The sequence below is a fragment of the Paramormyrops kingsleyae genome, chromosome 22 (assembly GCF_048594095.1).
Source record: "Paramormyrops kingsleyae isolate MSU_618 chromosome 22, PKINGS_0.4, whole genome shotgun sequence".
Classification (NCBI taxonomy): Eukaryota; Metazoa; Chordata; class Actinopteri; order Osteoglossiformes; family Mormyridae; genus Paramormyrops; species Paramormyrops kingsleyae.
In genome coordinates, this window is record NC_132818.1 from 254,952 (window position 1) to 274,140 (window position 19,189).

At 43.1% G+C, this 19,189-nt stretch overlaps 1 protein-coding gene and 1 long non-coding RNA gene across 3 annotated transcripts; one reads left to right on the forward strand and one right to left on the reverse strand.

Annotated features, from left to right (window-relative positions):
- Positions 1–5,576: 5,576 nt before the first annotated feature.
- Positions 5,577–7,280, reverse strand: LOC140581628 (uncharacterized). The gene is made up of 3 exons (XR_011984730.1): positions 6,578–7,280; positions 6,330–6,422; positions 5,577–5,918 (listed from the first exon to the last, which is right to left on the reverse strand). It is a non-coding gene; the product is annotated as an uncharacterized lncRNA (long non-coding RNA).
- Positions 7,281–7,485: 205 nt separating this feature from the next.
- LOC140581681 (uncharacterized) lies at positions 7,486–11,867 on the forward strand. Of its 2 annotated transcripts, XR_011984820.1 has the most exons (3): positions 7,486–8,653; positions 10,370–11,650; positions 11,697–11,867. XR_011984820.1 is itself a non-coding variant. In XM_072705158.1 (2 exons), exons 1-2 carry the CDS (start codon positions 8,542–8,544, stop codon positions 11,263–11,265), a joined length of 1,008 nt encoding a protein of 335 aa, XP_072561259.1. In that variant the 5' UTR covers positions 7,486–8,541; the 3' UTR covers positions 11,266–11,867. The 2 variants fall into 2 exon arrangements, 1 of the variants encoding a protein (XP_072561259.1); XM_072705158.1 differs by having other exon boundaries at positions 10,370–11,867.
- Positions 11,868–19,189: the final 7,322 nt, after the last annotated feature.

Consider the following 19,189-nt stretch of genomic DNA (forward strand, 5'->3'; position numbering starts at 1 on the left):
CCACAGGGAATGTCCTCTAACAAAGGTAAGTATGACATACTTACACATGGGCTTTTTATACCTATTAGCACATGTGCTGCGGCTGACTTACACAAACCTCTAACTTTATACACAATACATATTTTGGTATATATACAGTGCCTACAAAAAAGTCTTAATCCCCTGGATGTTTTCCCTTTCACTGCTGTAAGTCATGAAATCATGGTCAGAACGTTTTGGTTCTTTTGAGAAGAATTGACAAGAAAACTCTTTAATTACTCTTTAAGGTCAAAGTGAAAAGAAACTTCTATAAAGTAATGTCAGTTAATGAATATTATACAATGAAAAATGTGGAGAAATGTGTTGGTACCCTTCCAAAAAAATAAAAATAAAACAGAACTATCTTTGAAATAACTTGAAACTGACAAAAGTTTAATGGCATGCCTTATTGTTTATTCCATGTTTAACACAAATCAGACTTTGCTTTGATTTTTGATTCAGCTGAATACTTCATATAATTAAACAAGTGAAAATGGCACAGAGGTAAAAGATGGTAGCCTTAATTTAGTGTTTTGTGGCACCACCTTTTGCAGTAATCACTGCCAACCAGCGATCTCTGTACTTCACCATGAGACGTCTGCATTTGCCAACAGGTAGTTTGGCCCACTCCCCCTGAGCAAACTGCTAAGCTGTCTAAGGTTTGAAGGGTGGTGTTTCCACTGCAATTGTCAGATCTTTCCATAGATGGTAAATAGGATTAAGATCTGGGCTCATAGAGGGCCATTTAAGAATCGCCCAATGTTTTTTTGTTTTTGTTTTTTTTCTCAGCCATTCCTGAGTGCTTTTAGCTGTATGTTTTGGGTCATTATCCTGTTGGAGGTCCCATGACCTACGACTGAGGCTGAGCTTCACTGCGCTGCACTGGGCAGTATGTTTCACTCCAGGATGCCTTGGTAGTCTTGAGACTTCATTGTGCCCTGAACAGATTCAAGGTTCCCTGTGCCAGATGCAGCAAAGCAGCCCCAAAACAAAACCGAGCTCCTCCATGTTTCACAGTAGGTATGGTGTTCTTTTCTTCTAAAGCTTCATCTTGCTTCTGTAAACAGAGCTGATGTGACTGGCCAAAAAGCTCCAATTTTGTCTCACCAGTGCAAAGGACATTCTCCCAGAAACTTTGGGGCATTTTGGTGAATTCCACTCTAGCTTTTTTCATGTTTTTCTGTTAATAGTGGAGTCCTCCTGGATTCTCTTCCATGGAACCCATTATTGTTAAAAAGGCAACGGATGGTGCGATCAGTAAGTGACGTACCTTGATCTTGGAGCTCAGTTTGAATGGTTTTGAATGCTTTCCATGGCTCTTTCTACCATCCACAGTATCCTTCTGATCAACCTGGGTTGCGTTTCCTCACAGTTTTGTGCAATGACCTCATGCTGCCATCTTGGTGCATTGCCAGTCTTGGTGCATTGTCAGTGATATTTTTTTCTTTGTTTTAACTGCACATTCTTTAGTACATTATAAATGAAAACAGCGTCCCCCATTTATGTAGCGCGGATCCTGCGAATAAGAAGCTGTAGCTTGCTAATGCTACATGCTAACTACCGTGTCTAGTGTGAAGGTAGTGTGGGTCTCTGCTGCTCTCTGCTGGTGCAATGAAGAACTGTAGTGAAATTCATTTTATATAGTGTAGCTAAAGAAATGTTTAAATTTACAATCATTTACTTACCCATGTGTATTATGCATGCTGACACAGACAACAAAAAACCGTCGGATGTACTCGCTGCCTTTCGAACATACTGTGAGCCACGGAAAAACACCCTTTATGAACGGCACCAGTTCTGGGTGCATACATACAATGTACAAGCGGGAATTGACAAGTTTGTGACCGAATTGAAAGCGAGAGCCTATAGTTGTGAGTTCGGGGACTCTGAGGATCTCATGCTAAGAGATAAAATAGTGTTTAGTGTAAACGACACTTCCTTACGGGACAAACTGCTGTCCGTTCCCAATTTGACTCTGACTAAAGCGTTTGATCTATGTCGTGCAAAGGAAGTAGTGTGTGCACAGGCACTTGCCATGACGCCTGTCAGTATTACAGAGCAGGTTGATGCAGTGAGAAGCAGAGAACCTCCCAAACAACCCATGCGAGCAGAAAGTAAACCTAACCGCACACACTTGAGGGACCAATTTCAGTCATGTGGCAGGTGCGGGAGACAACATAAACCATGAACCTGTCCAGCATACAATGCCCACTGCAATGCATGTAGAAAGAAAAACCACTTCTCTGCGATGTGCAAATCCAGCAAAGTGGTGGCACCAGTTGACGCTGACACGGATTCGGACAGTGATGAAGCTGGCGCAGCTGTAGACACATTGTTCATTGGAACCATATCACACACTAAGCCACGTAAAACAAACACAGGCTGGCACACTAACCTTCACATAGGTGACCAGGTGGTGGCATTTAAGCTGGACACTGGTGCTGAAGCCAACATTCTGACCAAGTCCGTCCTGCCCACACTCTCAGTGCCTGTCAACCTGCAACAGACGGACACAGTGCTAGTAGCCTATGGCGGGGCCAGGATTAGGCCAAGTGGGAAAGTCAGGCTTTATGTTCAGACTCAGCACAAACAGAGATACCTGGACTTTTTTGTCACCACAGCGTCAGACACACCTCTGCTAGGCCGTAAGGCATGTGTGCAACTCGATCTGATCAGGAAAGTGGAGGCCCTAATCCCGGCGGACCCAGCATCAACGGAAGAATTGTTCACCCAATACGCCTCTGTGTTTGAAGGTCTGGGTGAATTCCCGGGCCACCGCCACATTTACACAGATCCGTCAGTACCCCCGGTAATCCATGGGTGCAGGAAGATCCTTTATGCTGTGCATGACCGGTTGAAAGACACACTTGACAGCCTAGAAAGCAAAGGTGTCATCAGCAAAGTCTCGAAGCCTACAGCCTGGGTCAGCAGCCTGTGTATCACTGAAAAGAAAAATGGGTCACTCAGGGTTTGCCTTGATCCTATAGAGACCTTAACAGAGCTATACTACGTCAACACTTCTCCATACCCACAGCTGAAGATATACAGCGCAGACTAGCTGCTAAGAAGATTTTCACCATTCTTGATGAGCGAGATGGGTATTGGCAAATCAGATTAGATGACGAGTCAGCAGATCTCTGTACCTTTAACACACCCTGGGGTAGATACCGTTTTCATCGCCTGCCTTTTGGGATTAAGTCGGCGAGCGAAGTTTTTCAGCAAGTCAACTATGAGAGTTTTGGTGATATTGAGGGTGTCTCCATAGTAGCAGATGATATGATCATTGCTGCAGAAAACAAAGCCGAACATGACAAAATACTTCAGAAAGTGATGGACAGAGCTATACAGCTGAATGTTAAATTCAACAAAGACAAAGTACAGTACATGGTTAGGGAAGTGAAGTATCTGGGCCACATCATCAGTGCAGAAGGGGTCAAGCCAGATGACTCCAAAGTCACTAGTATGTTTACGGCATTCCAGTAAAAATCCAGTCAGACCTCAAGCCACTGGAGGCAATTCTGCCGAAGCCCATAGGCAAGGCCCCAGAAAGGCTACAGAGGATGCTTCTTCAGATTCAAAAATACGACATTTCCCTTGTGTACACACCTGGAAAAGACATGTTGATCGCGGACACTCTATCCAGGGCATATCCCTGCTCAAAGACAGCTGATGAAAATGACCTTGGTGATGAGAGAGTTGTGTATGCCACGGACTTTGAACCACTTCAAGGCAACATGATGCAGCTCCTGAGAACAGTCACTGCCAGTGATGCTGAAATGCAGCACCTCATGATCATGCACAGGTCAGGGTGGCCTGATCACAAGAAGTCTGTCCCTCTGCAACTGCAGCCATATTGGCCTGTGAGACACAGCCTTTCTGTCAATGAAGGGTTACTCCTGGTTGATGACCGCGTGATTGTGCCATGCTCACTCAGAGCAGAAGTACTTAAGCGGCTGCACACTGCTCACCAAGGCATACAACGCTCACTGGCACATGCACGGTCAATTATGTACTGGCCTGGTCTGTCAGAGGCTGTGCGAAAAATGGTTGAGTCCTGTATACCCTTTAAAGAACAGCTGCCGGCCAACCACAGGGAACCTCTGCTCCCTCACCCCGTGCCAGACCGGCCATGGGAAAAAATTGCTGCTGATGTCTTCCATTTCAGGGGGAAACCATTCCTTCTGATAGTTGACTATTACTCTAAATATCCTGAAGTTCTGCAGCTCACACACATGACAGCAACGTCTATCATTCAGAAATTCAAGGCTGTGTTTGCCCGACACGGCATTCCTGACACACTGGTTGCAGATCATGTACCATTTGCATGCTGTGAGATGGCCCAGTTTGTAGCAGACTGGGGTCTCAGAATCGTTCACTCTAGCCCCCATTTTCCTCAGTCAAATGGCATGGCAGAGCGCACGATACGCACTGTGAAGTCCATGCTGAAGTCTGCTACGAAATCAGGTGTTGATCCCCACCTGGCCCTCCTCCACCTGCGAAACACACCTCTAACGGGTATACCGTATTCTGCGGCTCAGCTTCTCATGGGCCACGTTCTGCGTTCCACCCTGCCTGTTACCAATGCTGCACTGATGCCATCCACACCTGTGGGTGTGCGTGCGGCCCTCCGCCGACGACAACTGCAACAAAAGGTTCTGTATGATAAATCGGCGACACCGCTATCCCCGCTTCAGGTGGGGGAGAGGGTGTACATGAAGACAAATGACAAATGGATCCCAGCGACAGTGGTGCGGGTCAGAGGGGAACCGCGGGCTTATGATGTCATCACATCCTGGGGTGCTTGCTATCGCAGGAACAGGAAACATCTTCGCCACAATAGAACTCACACCCCTGATCACCATCGGGATGATTCGAGCCTATACGATGGCGACGGAGGCGACACTGCTGAGAGTTGTGCGGAGCCTCATCCAGTGGTGGGCCTGGAAGAGGAGCAGACATCTGAAAGGGCACAACAAGCCTCCCACACACGGGCTGGTCGGTGTGTCCAGCTACCAGGGCATCTGAAGGACTATGTGCTTTCCTAGTGCTAGTAATGGTTCCGAACAGATGTTTGACATTTTGTCATGTTTAATGGTATGAGTTCCAGTAAGGTTAGGATAGGCACCCTTGGTGTTTGTTTCTGTGTGTGATCTTGCTCCATGGTACTGGAGTGTTTATGCAGTACATGCTGTTCTAAGAAGGAGGATGTAGCACGAGTAGATGCCTATGCATTCATAATGTATTTCCTCCTGGTTGCCTGTGACCGGCGTAACGCGTGACGTGTGTGGAATGTGGCGCGGTGTACGTCTCGTTCTCTGTCTGGTTTTGGACAGTGAAATAAAAGAGTGTGTTGTTGCATTGGCTCCAGTGGTGTAGTCTACATTTTTGTAGTGGGTATACTGTGCTTAGAAAAAAAAAAGTACACTGGTTCATGCAATGCAGTCAAGAATTTTATTTTATTTTTTGCATATTTAACATTTCCCTTGCAACATGTTCAACAATTTTTGTGCAACTATACCTGGAGCGTAGACTAGTGCCCAAGTTCACACCATTTTTTTCCTGAAGTTCAATGAGATCGTCGTGATCAGTAAAAGGTCTGTTCATCTTTGCAATATAATATGCTGTTCTGAACACAGCATCCGTCTCGGCCAGCACAGATACAGCCCTCACCATACTTCCAAGCAAATCCTGTCCACATTTTTGTGTGAGCTCCTGAGCTATTTCATGAGCCCTGGAATTCTCATGCCGCCGAATCTTGTTCCGGAGTGAAGACAGTGCCGTTTCTCGGTTCTCACTGGAACCTGATGACTGGATTTTGAATGATGCCCACTCCTCAGAAATGGAGATCCTCTTTTCTGTCAGGACACCAGTTGACTTGGTGGTGCTGCAAACTTCACATCCTGCAAGTGAATAAAAATGATCAGAATTGTATAATTTTAAAACTCTCCTAATAGTAGCATCTACTGATCTAATTTAACTAATTCTCAACATATATTATACAATTAATCATTAACTGCAAACCATTTTACACCATTACAAACAAGAGATGAAAATGAAGTGATCAAACTTTATTTTTTCTATTATTTTAATGACTCCCATGAGCTACAAAAATTATACTGTCAAATGTCTGCCAAGCATAACTTACTTTACTCAACTTTTATACTCTCTAACTTCAAAATACTATGTACAAATAATCAAATTTAGTTTTATATAAATTATATCATTCATTAAATATACACAAAACATCACAGATTTTCTTCATAAACAAAATTTCATATGCACATTTTTTTTTCTTCTAACATCTGCTTTACCTAGCTTTCTTTCCCTCCATCCTAACCAAGGATGTCTGTTTTGGAACTCTCTAGCCTGACTCTCACTCCACACGGCTGGCCAGGAGCTCCCATCTAAAAAAATAAACAATGGTTTTACAATACAGTCTATGGGCTCTCCAGGACCAGGATTCCCTACCCCTGAACTAGGCTGTGTGATGACATGCTTGAGCTAGCTTTAACAACTTTGTAAACTAGCCACTTAAAAAAAAAAAGCCACTTGTACTTACCAGGGGCAGGAGTAACGCTGACGTCAGTCTCATTATGTTTGTGTTGAGCCGTCAAGCTGGTGGTGGTGGGTTCTTCTAAGGCTGTCTCTGTTGCTACAGCTGGAGGAGCCGGTTTATAAAAACAATCAAAAAGTGTCGCTTGTTTTCTCTTCATCTTCATCCGCTAGTTTCTGCGACGCTTCTCCGTGCTCTCTTCCTGAGTGAATTTCATATGTTCCCGCCCACACCGTTCCAGCCAATTACAAATGAGCCGCTGAATACCAGACCAATCGCAGAGCAGTGCGCTGTAGTGTAAGCTCATTGGCTCAGTCTTGGCAACAGGAGGAGAGGTGACGCAGCAGCAGAGAGCAGCGGAGAGAAGCAAAGGGGAGTTTCGCTTGTCCATGAATGCGAATGTAATGAACACACGCATGGATTGCCACGTAACATCGGCCACTTTTTAGTGGTTATACGGAAATTCTTAAGCCTTTCTAGTGGGCATACGGCGTATACCAGCGTATCACGTAGACTACACCACTGAGCGTACCTATAACATATCACCCATTCATTGCGCCACGGTAAGGTAGGATGGCGTTACATCATAAACAGGAAATTAGGGGAACATGCTGCCTTTATCCATTAATATTTTCACGCAAGACAAAGGTAAGAGTCCGTTGAAATTTCAGTACTTTGCGTTTTTTTTAATTTGAAATGGTAATTAGTCACATTACTCCTTACAGACAAAAGTAGTGGAATTACAGTAACGCGTTACTACCAACATTGCTAGGTATACCTATAGGTTTGCTAATGCTAAGGTTAGTAGTGCAGGCTTATGCTACTTCCTCTCGCAAGATAAGACAGCTTTACTGTGCAAATACAATGAGATGTCTTTGGAGCAAGCCTGTCGGCGCCATATGGAGAACAAAACTACAAGTAAAATACAATATGAAATAAAAGAAATATACACCAACAGTAAAGAAGAACAAAGACGAATAAAATTCTAGTACTGGAAGCAAAGAAACCAGTAAAACATAGTCAGAGGAACATTGGAGAGCTCGGAACAGTTCCTCCATCATTGTTCACAATTTTTCAGTTGACGTTGCTACAGTGGAAGAGTGAAATGGATGAAGATTAATTACAGCACTGCTGTCTAACTGTCCGGGGGTCAGACAGAGCAGAAATTAAACCACCGCGGGAACCTTTCCATGAAAACTATTAATTAAAATCGATACCTGTACGAAAAACACAACAATCGCAATAAGTGTATCGACATATCCCTAGATTCTTAGGAATATTAGCACTACACGAAAATTTCCAACTTTGCTAAATATTCAGAAAAATCAAAATCAAATCAAAACCACAAGTGAGATAAGAACGTCTCCCGGCCGGTCAGTCCCCTCCATCAAATCTTCCGCTAATTGAATGGGTCGCTTATAATTATCGCTATGAATTCTGGGAGTCTGTGGAAGGACGCGACCGCAGCTCTCGCGTTACTTGCTACCAGGAAGGAATTGTATTCAAATACTGTAATAGCGACCTAATTTTAACAAACGATCAAATTTTATTTATACATAAATATCAATTATACAGACACGAACTGTATTGTGTCATTCTACATCTTATTTTGATAATATATCGGTATTGCGTAAACATTCGATATACAGCCCAGCCACAATTGGTTTCTTTGTCACCCGGAAATTTAGCAACTGTGTTGTGAGCGGATCTGCAGCGCTTTTCACTTTTTAAACGTGTCTTCTAAATTTGCGGTGCTTCTATTATTTTTCCGCGCTTTTGTTAATGTATATCGTGTGTGTTGTCATTTGTTTAAAGTGTTTGACGACTTTGCAGCGCGCTGACACTAATTGGCCACAGTACCATAGCAACCGCATCATAACAATTGTAGTTGCACTTAGAGTTAATTTGATTTGAACATTCAAAGCAGCTCAGATTTGCAGCTTCCCAGCGAGAGACAAGACGTGATAGAGATGTCTGCCCTGAACGCCACTGTGTGCCTCTGGAGAATCGACTGGCTCCTGCCTAATGGGGCAGTCAGTGTACGGATTGCTCCGGAAGACATCCCCGGTTCAGTTAGCCATGGTAAGGACGGCAAAGTGATGCCCAGAATAGCTCGAAGAATGAAAGTCAGAATAGGGTTGGCTGGTCTTGTTGAATCTTGCAGTCTGTGATAACTATCTTATTTTGGAACAACATGTCTTAGGATACTAAATAATAAAATGGTTGACTTTTAGCCAAACGGTGATTTGTTACCATGAAGCAGTAAAAATACGGGGCTCTTTTCGGCATGTCTGCTCTATTGTATAATGAAATCAGTAAAATCTGTCGCTGTGATGTGTTTAAACATCAGGGTCATTCCATGTCAAATCATCAGACTTTCGGACCTCATCGTCACGGATTTTAACGAAACTTGGCATGCCGATTTGGGCACATGAGTAACTCATGAAACTGAAATTGGGCGTGTCTTGGATCAATATTGCGGAAGATTTAAGCGAAGAAAGTTTTAACTTGGGCTGCAGTGGTTAGCACTGTCGCCTCACAGCAAGAAGGTTCTGGGTTCGATCCCCGGGTCACCCAGGGTGTCTTTCTGTGTGGAGTTTACATGTTCTGCCCGTGCATGCGTGGGTTTGCTCCGGTTCTCTCCCATAGTCCAAAGACATGCAGGTTAGGTCAACTGGCTACTCTAAATTGCCCATAGGTATGAATCCGAGTATTTTTGTCTGTGTTGGCCCTGTGGTGGACTGGCGACCAGCCCAGGGTGTACCCCACCTCTCCCCTGAAGATGCTGGGATTGGCCCCAGCTTTCCCGTGACCCCGATGGATAAAGCGGTATGGATAATGGATGGATGAAGTTTTGATTTTTTTTTCCTTTTTTTGACTGGCTATACTTACCATAATATAAGCTGCACAGAAATGGTCCTCATATTGTTTTAAAGCTATTGTCCAGCTCTATAGATTGAACAAATAATATGCCATGCCCATATGAATAATTACCATGTAATAACTGATTAAAGTATTAAAAATTCAATAACAAAAAACCTGTATTTCAAAATTGATCATTTTTAAAATAAATCTAGCTCATAATGTCATGAATATCTCCAGAAAATTTGGTCTTTGGTTTTTAAGTTGCTGAGATATCATTACTTATGTGAAATGTGTATCAAAACCACAGTTCCTTACAATGCTGTTAGCAGTAGCAGAATAGCAGTTAGTGATCAAGGCATGGTACAGGGTTATTATTTTTCATGACAACTTCAATTAATACCAGAACTAGCTGTGGAAATATAATTTAAATTAAAACATTTCAAATTACTATCAAAATTGAATAAAAAGACAATATTGCCAAAGTAACTGGGAAAAAAGAGAATTAATGGCACAGTCAGAATAGTTTATTTTCCTCTTGAGTTTACACCTTTGACTAGACACTGGCCTACTGAAAAGGGCCTTCCTTTGACAAAAAACCTGAACAAAACAAAAATAAACTAGATTGGCTTTTATGCTACTAGGGCAAGGAAAGCATTTCAACATTGGTGTAATAATGCATAAGTTACATCCGTTTCCAGTGTTGTTTTTCGCTGTTGTTCTGCATATCAGGGAATCTGTGCACTAACTGGTGTGTTTTTATAGGTCAAGTTCCCCTGTTGAAACGCAGGCGGCCCAATTCAAGACCAGCGCATAAGTCTCCCAAGCCTCCGTTTCCTGTATCCAATAAGGTGTATGTGATGTAGTTTTGTTGTAGAGTGACATAAGGATTCACTTTAATTAAATGTGCTGTCCCCTGTCTTTTTAATCCCAAAGGACGAACCAGTACCAGTAGAGGAGGCCGTCGGGCGAAATGCTGCACCGGGCCACCGGCATCCGACCCCCTGACCACGTCGAGAGGCCTGTCAGGACGACGGAGGAGAAGACAGAAGGGGCCATTTACGAAAAACCTGCGGAAGCTGCTATGCTGCAGTAGCACAGTGTCAGGTAACCCCTTTGATTCCACACATGTAGGTGACAACATCCCGTGTGAGGATCTCAGGCAGTGTGACAACGAGGTTGCTGCTATTCTGCATGGAGCCCCGTCAGTGACACAGCCTGAGCCCTGCTCACCAGCCCTTTCATCCACTTCCTTTTTATTTCCATCACCAGTTCCATCCTCTTTTGTATCATCTCCATCTCCCTCTCTATCTCTATCTCTTTTTATGGACTCTCCTCCTTCCTCTCCTCTCATAGCCTCACCTGTAAGCCCAGCTCCATCTTCAGCTCCAGCCCCGGTTCATCCCACCCCCCTGCGTCCCGTTCCAGCGCAGGCTACAGCCCCCTCATCTCAGCTGGTCACAGGTCCGACACCCCCATTTATGTCCCCTGCTGACGTCATAGAAAAAATGGAACGATTTAATACGTTATATAATTACTACCTAAACAACTACTGCCACATGACCTATGAGGCCAATTGCTTTGCCTATTACTGGTGTCAGCAGTGGTGGAACGAATTTGTGAGCGCAGTTAACATTTGCAAACAATGGAGGAATAGAAGCTCAGAGGCTCCCTATTCCTACGGCGATAATGAGGGTGGTCCTATGAGGCATAGCACTGATGAAGATGAGCTAATCTTTCCCAGTGATATGCTGGACCAGCTGAGTGCCATCCCCGGGGTCCTGGAGATGGCTGTGGAGCTGGGCTACCTATCTGATGGGCTACCTATCTAATCTGATGGATTGGTTAAGATAAGTTTAAAATATGATTGTAAGATGTATGTAATGTGTTATTGTATATAATCTTGTTTGTTGTTTCTGTTCAATGTTGTTCATTAAGTGCTCTTGGGCACTTGCCAGGCTGGCATTGTAAATAAGAATTTGTTCTTAATGCTTTGCCTGGTAAAATAAAGGTTTAAATAAATAAAATAAAAGATAACACAGGATAAGACAAGATTAAGATAGTATAGGTTAAAATAAGACTGTATAACATAAAATGACAGGATAAGATTAAGATAAAGTTAAAATAAGGTTGTGTAACATAGGATAAGACAAGATTAAGATAAGATAAGATTGTGCAACATAAAATAACATAGGATAACATTAAGATAAAGTTAAGGTTGTATAACATGAAATTACATAGGATAAGATAAAGTTAAGATAAGGTTGTATAACATGAAATTACATAGGATAAGATAAAGTTAAGATAAGGTTGTATAACAGGATAGGATGAGATTAAGTTAGGATAGTTCAAAATAAGGTCAATATAAGATTATATAACATATGTAATATGTATATAATATTTCTGTTAAATAAATTAATAATTTTGCCTTCAATTTTTTGTCTGTGTTTATTTAAAACATTTAAACAAACTGACACAAAATACGTTGGGTTAAAACAATAAGACAATGACTTAAACTCATGTACATGTAGAGATTTGCAGTGGACACTTGCTATTGAATTACAGGCATCTTCAATTACAGGCTTCTCAAGTGTAATGCAAAGAAACAGAGCGGGGCAATTCATTAAATGCTGCAAGCACAGTGCAGGGAACATTTTTATGTTTTAAACACAAATTGCATGACCATTTTGCTGCTAATAGAGGCCTTTAAGCTTAAAGGTGCCATAGAACACATTTGTTTTCTTCAAATTGTTCTCTGGTGAATATATTAAATATTTAGATTTGGAATAGACTGACACTTATGAAACATAGATTGTGCACAAATACATGCGTAGGACAGCAAACGTGTTAAACAGATAAACGACACTGAAAACCGATGACGAACTATGAATTGGCGTTAATTGTCACATTAGATGTGTGAGCTGGCAGCCCTGTTACTTTGAAGATAGATCTAAGCCTGGTGATGAAGGTTCTTAAAATGACAGAAAATAAATAAATAAAAATACATATTTTGTATTAATTTAAAAAAATATTTTAAATACATAAAATGTCACGATCGCGGGGAATGACAAGGCAGGAAGACGAGAATCCACAAGTGCACGGGTTTATTTCCAAGACACGGGGCAGACGGCGACTAAACATCAATGACAGAACTGGGGAATACCGACTCAGACATGGACTAAATACACCAGACAGGTTGAACTTAACAAGCCACAGGTGATTACAATCGGTGAATCACACGAGGTAACGAGGTGGGCGTGGCACACATGAGGATCGGACGGAGCTGGGCATGACATAAAACACCATCTCTCAAAGTATTTTCTCACAATTTTTTCCATCCGGGAAAATGCAAATCACAAAATACTGAAAAGTAGTTAAATATATATTTTGAATACATTTAATTGGATTACTACCCATCTGTTCACAAAAGTGGGTTCATTCTCTGAGGGTGCTTCTATTTCAATGTCTGGGCGTGCAGACAATAGCACCGACAACATTAGGAGATCCAGACATTGCTTCAAATTACACTGTAATGTGGCCCCTACATCCACACTCGGGAAACTTTATATACTGTCTTGACAGTCGGCTCTTACCAGCCACGACTTATGGAATAAAGGAGCTCAAAATTGGCTGAGATGTCCCTGGTCTGTCAGCACGTTCCTGTTGGTATGTTCCAGGGCCAATTCATCACACCGTTCCATCAGAATTGTTCTTGCTACACTAAAACAGCTTATAAGGTGCAAATCGTCACTGGGAAAATAATCATTGTGATCTCTAAACCCTCCCTGCCTTTGTATTTATCCACAGTGAATGTCCTCTAACAAAGGTAAGTATGACATACTTACACATGGGCTTTTTATACCTATTAGCACATGTGCTGTGGCTGACTTACACAAACCTCTAACTTTATACACAATACATATTTTGGTATATATACAGGGCCTACAAAAAAGTCTTAATCCCCTGGATGTTTTCCCTTTCACTGCTGTAAGTCATGAAATCATGGTCAGAACGTTTTGGTTCTTTTGAGAAGAATTGACAAGAAAACTCTTTAATTACTCTTTAAGGTCAAAGTGAAAAGAAACTTCTATAAAGTAATGTCAGTTAATGAATATTATACAATGAAAAATGTGGAGAAATGTGTTGGTACCCTTCCAAAAAAATAAAAATAAAACAGAACTATCTTTGAAATAACTTGAAACTGACAAAAGTTTAATGGCATGCCTTATTGTTTATTCCATGTTTAACACAAATCAGACTTTGCTTTGATTTTTGATTCAGCTGAATACTTCATATAATTAGACAAGTGAAAATGGCACAGAGGTAAAAGATTGTAGCCTTAATTTAGTGTTTTGTGGCACCACCTTTTGCAGTAATCACTGCCAACCAGCGATCTCTGTACTTCACCATGAGACGTCTGCATTTGCCAACAGGTAGTTTGGCCCACTCCCCCTGAGCAAACTGCTAAGCTGTCTAAGGTTTGAAGGGTGGTGTTTCCACTGCAATTGTCAGATCTTTCCATAGATGGTAAATAGGATTAAGATCTGGGCTCATAGAGGGCCATTTAAGAATCGCCCAATGTTTTTTTGTTTTTGTTTTTTTTTCTCAGCCATTCCTGAGTGCTTTTAGCTGTATGTTTTGGGTCATTATCCTGTTGGAGGTCCCATGACCTACGACTGAGGCTGAGCTTCACTGCGCTGCACTGGGCAGTATGTTTCACTCCAGGATGCCTTGGTAGTCTTGAGACTTCATTGTGCCCTGAACAGATTCAAGGTTCCCTGTGCCAGATGCAGCAAAGCAGCCCCAAAACAAAACCGAGCTCCTCCATGTTTCACAGTAGGTATGGTGTTCTTTTCTTCTAAAGCTTCATCTTGCTTCTGTAAACAGAGCTGATGTGACTGGCCAAAAAGCTCCAATTTTGTCTCACCAGTGCAAAGGACATTCTCCCAGAAACTTTGGGGCATTTTGGTGAATTCCACTCTAGCTTTTTTCATGTTTTTCTGTTAATAGTGGAGTCCTCCTGGATTCTCTTCCATGGAACCCATTATTGTTAAAAAGGCAACGGATGGTGCGATCAGTAAGTGACGTACCTTGATCTTGGAGCTCAGTTTGAATGGTTTTGAATGCTTTCCATGGCTCTTTCTACCATCCACAGTATCCTTCTGATCAACCTGGGTTGCGTTTCCTCACAGTTTTGTGCAATGACCTCATGCTGCCATCTTGGTGCATTGCCAGTCTTGGTGCATTGTCAGTGATATTTTTTTCTTTGTTTTAACTGCACATTCTTTAGTACATTATAAATGAAAACAGCGTCCCCCATTTATGTAGCGCGGATCCTGCGAATAAGAAGCTGGCAAATAAGTAGCTGACTTCAGGTACCCCGTCGTCATCGGTGCATTAATATTGATGTGAGCTTCCTAATTACGATCGTATTCAGTATTACCTCCCCGGAGAGGCTCTGGACCGACGATCCTCCTTACAAGCTTCTTCCCATTTCCGCCCGTCGCAGGTATTTTAGAGGCTGGTATCTGTGACGTTTCGCTACCCTGATAAACTGATTTCATGAGGGTTTCGCAAACTGTATTAATGATCTTCTGCAGGGTGGCGGATAATATCCCGTAATAACCCAGGACTGGGTATCAGTTTGGCACGTTAATGATGATTTTGTTCATATCTGGTCGGATTCTTGCCTACCACGCGTATATTGAATAAGGTGAATCACGCCATCAGTTCTCCCTCCGTAAAAGTGTGACTTTCGCCAGTCAGGCAGCGCTGATTCTCTCAGGCCGAAGTGACAGTGATGGATCCGCTGCTCAGTTAAGCAGGAGGGGGCTGTAGGCTCGCCGTCAGCCAGCGCCGGGCTCCGGCCACCAAATTCATCACGCTGCTCCTACACATGTCCGTCATATTTCGTTAAATATGTTTTTGCCAAATATCTGCTATTGTATGTAAATAAAACAGTGGGCTAGCGGCTGTTTTGTCCTACAATACAGGATGAATGGTACAAAATGACCCACAATCCCATCGATCAGGTTACAAAGTCCTGCTTTGCTCTGTGGTTAAGAGACGGCATCAGAGCAGATTTTTTCTTTGGGATGGTTTTTCTAAAACTTCCATGATATTTTCTGCGTGGTCCTGTGTTGCGGTCTGCCCTGTGTACATACCCTGTACATTTCCTGGGCTCCCATATTAATCATGAGCTTCAGATTAAATTTTTTTTTTTTTGGGGGGGGGGGCATTTGGTACCTGTTGACAGGATTGTGCAATTCGCTAACCCAAAACAGTATCGGATTACTACAGTATGTAATACATATAAATAAAGTACAATTGCATCCAAGTAACTGATGTGTAGCCCTGTGGTGCTTAACCCTATGGAATGAACCAGTGGTTGATGATAACAGGCCCTTAATAACATTTTCCCATTACCCATGGCATTCAGGTAAAATATTAGGAATTTCCCACTAAAATAAGTGTGCTGTGGTTATTTTAGTAAAATAAAGATGTATTTATGTTATCAGGTAACCTTCACTCCCATTCTCCACACAAAGTGATGAACAAAAACGGAGTTGATCAGACATCCCTCTTAAACCACTGTAGCTTGCTAATGCTACATGCTAACTACCGTGTCTAGTGTGAAGGTAGTGTGGGTCTCTGCTGCTCTCTGCTGGTGCAATGAAGAACTGTAGTGAAATTCATTTTATATAGCGTAGCTAAAGATACACTCGATCGAAAGTTGACCTCACCTCAGCTACTGCGTGAGTGGTCAGACAGCTGCCATTTCAGTGTCACCTCATCAACAGTAATTTGTAAAGTAAGAAAATAAATATATCCAAACATTGTGTAAAGATAAAAAAATGTGTCCTGCCCCGTTCGGCTGCTCCTTCCGTGTGCCACGCCCCCTCATTAACTCCGGGTGGAATCCCCGTGTGATCAGCTGTTTCTGGTTGTTGTCATTAGTCCATCTGCGTTTTGCCTGCCTTACCAATAATTAAACCCCGTATTCCCTGATACCCTGACGTCTGCGCCTTTGTCTCCGTTCCGTCCCCGCTCAGCACGACAATATTATTATAATTAAATGTATTAGTGGTTTATTATTAATATTAAAATAATGAAAAAGAAATCTTTATTTTTAAATGTATTTTATTGTATGATAATAATAAGTGTTACTTTTTTAGAGCCTTTCGTCTGCTCGGATCAGTCTCTTGGTCCTGCCTTGGGCCTCGTTCATGCATTTGGTAGGTCCTCCGCTGCGACGCTCAACCTCAGTAAGTCAGTGGCCAAGTATTTCAGCAGCTGGAAGGCGAGGGAGGACGTCGCAGGTGGTCTCACCCTCTGTGACGGACCTCTCAAAGTTGGGGGTCAACTTCCTCTCAGATGGTGCCGCCCGTTTGAACTGGGAGGAGTGGTTGGCCAGGCGGAAGATCGGACTGTGGAAGTCCAGGTCCCTGTCCTTCCAAGGTATACGGTTTTGGCCTTAAAAGTGGATATTCTTCCCACCCTGCTCTACCTTGCACATGTGTACCCTTTGCCCCGCTTCATGCGCAGAGGCCTGACGAGGGACGTTTTTAACCTCGTCTGGGGGGGCAGGTATGAGTACGTGCGTAGGGAAGTGATGTATCTTGGAAAGGACAGTGGGGGGAGGGACGTTATTGACTTTCCTTTCAAGCTTGACTGCCTGTTCTTCTCGCAGCTCTGCATGCGCCTGTCAGCTCCCCTCGAGCACCCCCATCAGCACTTTCATGGGCTCTCCCCATGAGACGCCTGGTGGCGTCGTGGACCAACCTTGGCCCAAAGGCTGAGACCCTGCCGGCCCACTACAGCCATGCTGTCAAGTGGAGTAAGTCTATTCCAGCAGGTGTCAAGACAGAGGCCCTGACCAAGCATAGAGCGCTTTACAGGACTTTGCTTGGTCATAGGGATACTCGGGCCATGCTGGGCCTGGAGGAAGGCACATGGGCGAGAATCCAGCCTAAGGGTTTGGATCACAGGCTGCAGGACCTGAACTGGCAGTGCCTTCATGGTAAGCTGCCAGTCAGGGACGTCTTACATACAGTAGGCATAAGCTGACCAGACACCCCCGCTGCCCCAGGCCCGAGTGCAGCGAGGACGAGACCATCAGGCACATGTTTTGGGACTGTGGGCATGCACAGAGAGTTTGGGGGTTGGTAGCGGGCCTGTGTAGACCCGCAGCCCGGTCTGACCTACGACAAGGTGTTGAAGGGGTGGGACCCCAACCTCCATAACTCCTTCGGCCCCTGGATGTGGCTGCTGGTCAGCATTACCAAGCGAGAGCTGTGGAATGCCAGGACTGCGCTCATCCACAGAGGGGTTCATCTGGAGGCACAAGGGGTATTCCATAAAATCCGGGCCGACTTGGGTTTCAGGATGGAGACTGACGTCATCCAGCGGGGCTACAATGAGGCCAAGGAGAGGTGGAAGGGCCTCTTCTGGCTTTAGCCCCGTGTTGTTTAGGTGGTGACGCTCCATCCTAAAGGGTGGACATGACGCACTTTCCTGAAGCACACAGAAGGCACTTTGGGTTTTAGGTAAGTGTGCTTGGTTTTTTGTGCGTGTGTTGTATCTCCAATATTTTAATAATCGCATGTACAGAACTCATTGTGCACGACTGGTTGATCACTTTTAGCACGTATTTATTAATATTAACATTATTTATTAACAGTTTAACTTGCTTGGTGTGCTTTGTCTGTGTGATTAACCATATTTTTATGCCCGAAGTCACAGATTTTATATGTGTTAGGATGGTGTATAACCCTGTTTTAACCCGACCCTTGTGTTTGAGGTTTGAGGTCTGCGGGTCTGTTCCTCTTTTAAGGTTTTAACTTTTTAAGGGTTTGCATTTGAGGTGACATTTTAATTGTATAAATGGCCATATGATTGTAAGTCTAATTGTGTGTAAATTTGAATTGTTCATTTTATTGTTCATTTGCTTCTTTTATGGTATATAGTTCTGCATGTTTTGCTTGTTTAATACTATTTTAATATGTCTTATTAATGTCTGGTTGTATTGGCATTGATCTGCATGACATGGAAAATGTCAGCCTTTTACACTCACCTAAAGGATTATTAGGAACACCTGTTAAATTTCTCATTAATGCAATTATCTAATCAACCAATCACATGGCAGTTGCTTCAATGCATTTAGGGGTGTGGTCCTGGTCAAGACAATCTCCTGAACTCCAAACTGAATGTCAGAATGGGAAAGAAAGGTGCATGCACCCATCCTCTGACAGCTACTTCCAGCAGGATAATGCACCATGTCACAAAGCTCGAACCATTTCAAATTGGTTTCTTGAACATGACAATGAGTTCACTGTACTACAATGGCCCCCACAGTCACCAGATCTCAACCCAATAGAGCATCTTTGGGATGTGGTGGAACGGGAGCTTCGTGCCCTGGATGTGCATCCCACAAATCTCCATCAACTGCAAGATGCTATCCTATCAATATGGGCCAACATTTCTAAAGAATGCTTTCAGCACCTTGTTGAATCAACGCCACGTAGAATTAAGGCAGTTCTGAAGCCGAAAGGGGGTCAAACACCGTATTAGTATGGTGTTCCTAATAATCCTTTAGGTGAGTGTATATTGTAATCATGTTTGTATGTTATTGTCTGTATCGATTACTGGAAAGGTTGTTTTAATATGCCTGGATGACAGTGCCAGTGCTAATGTAGGTTTAATGTTTATATGTCTTGATTTGTTTATGTTGATTCAAATAATGTGCAGAACTGTTCA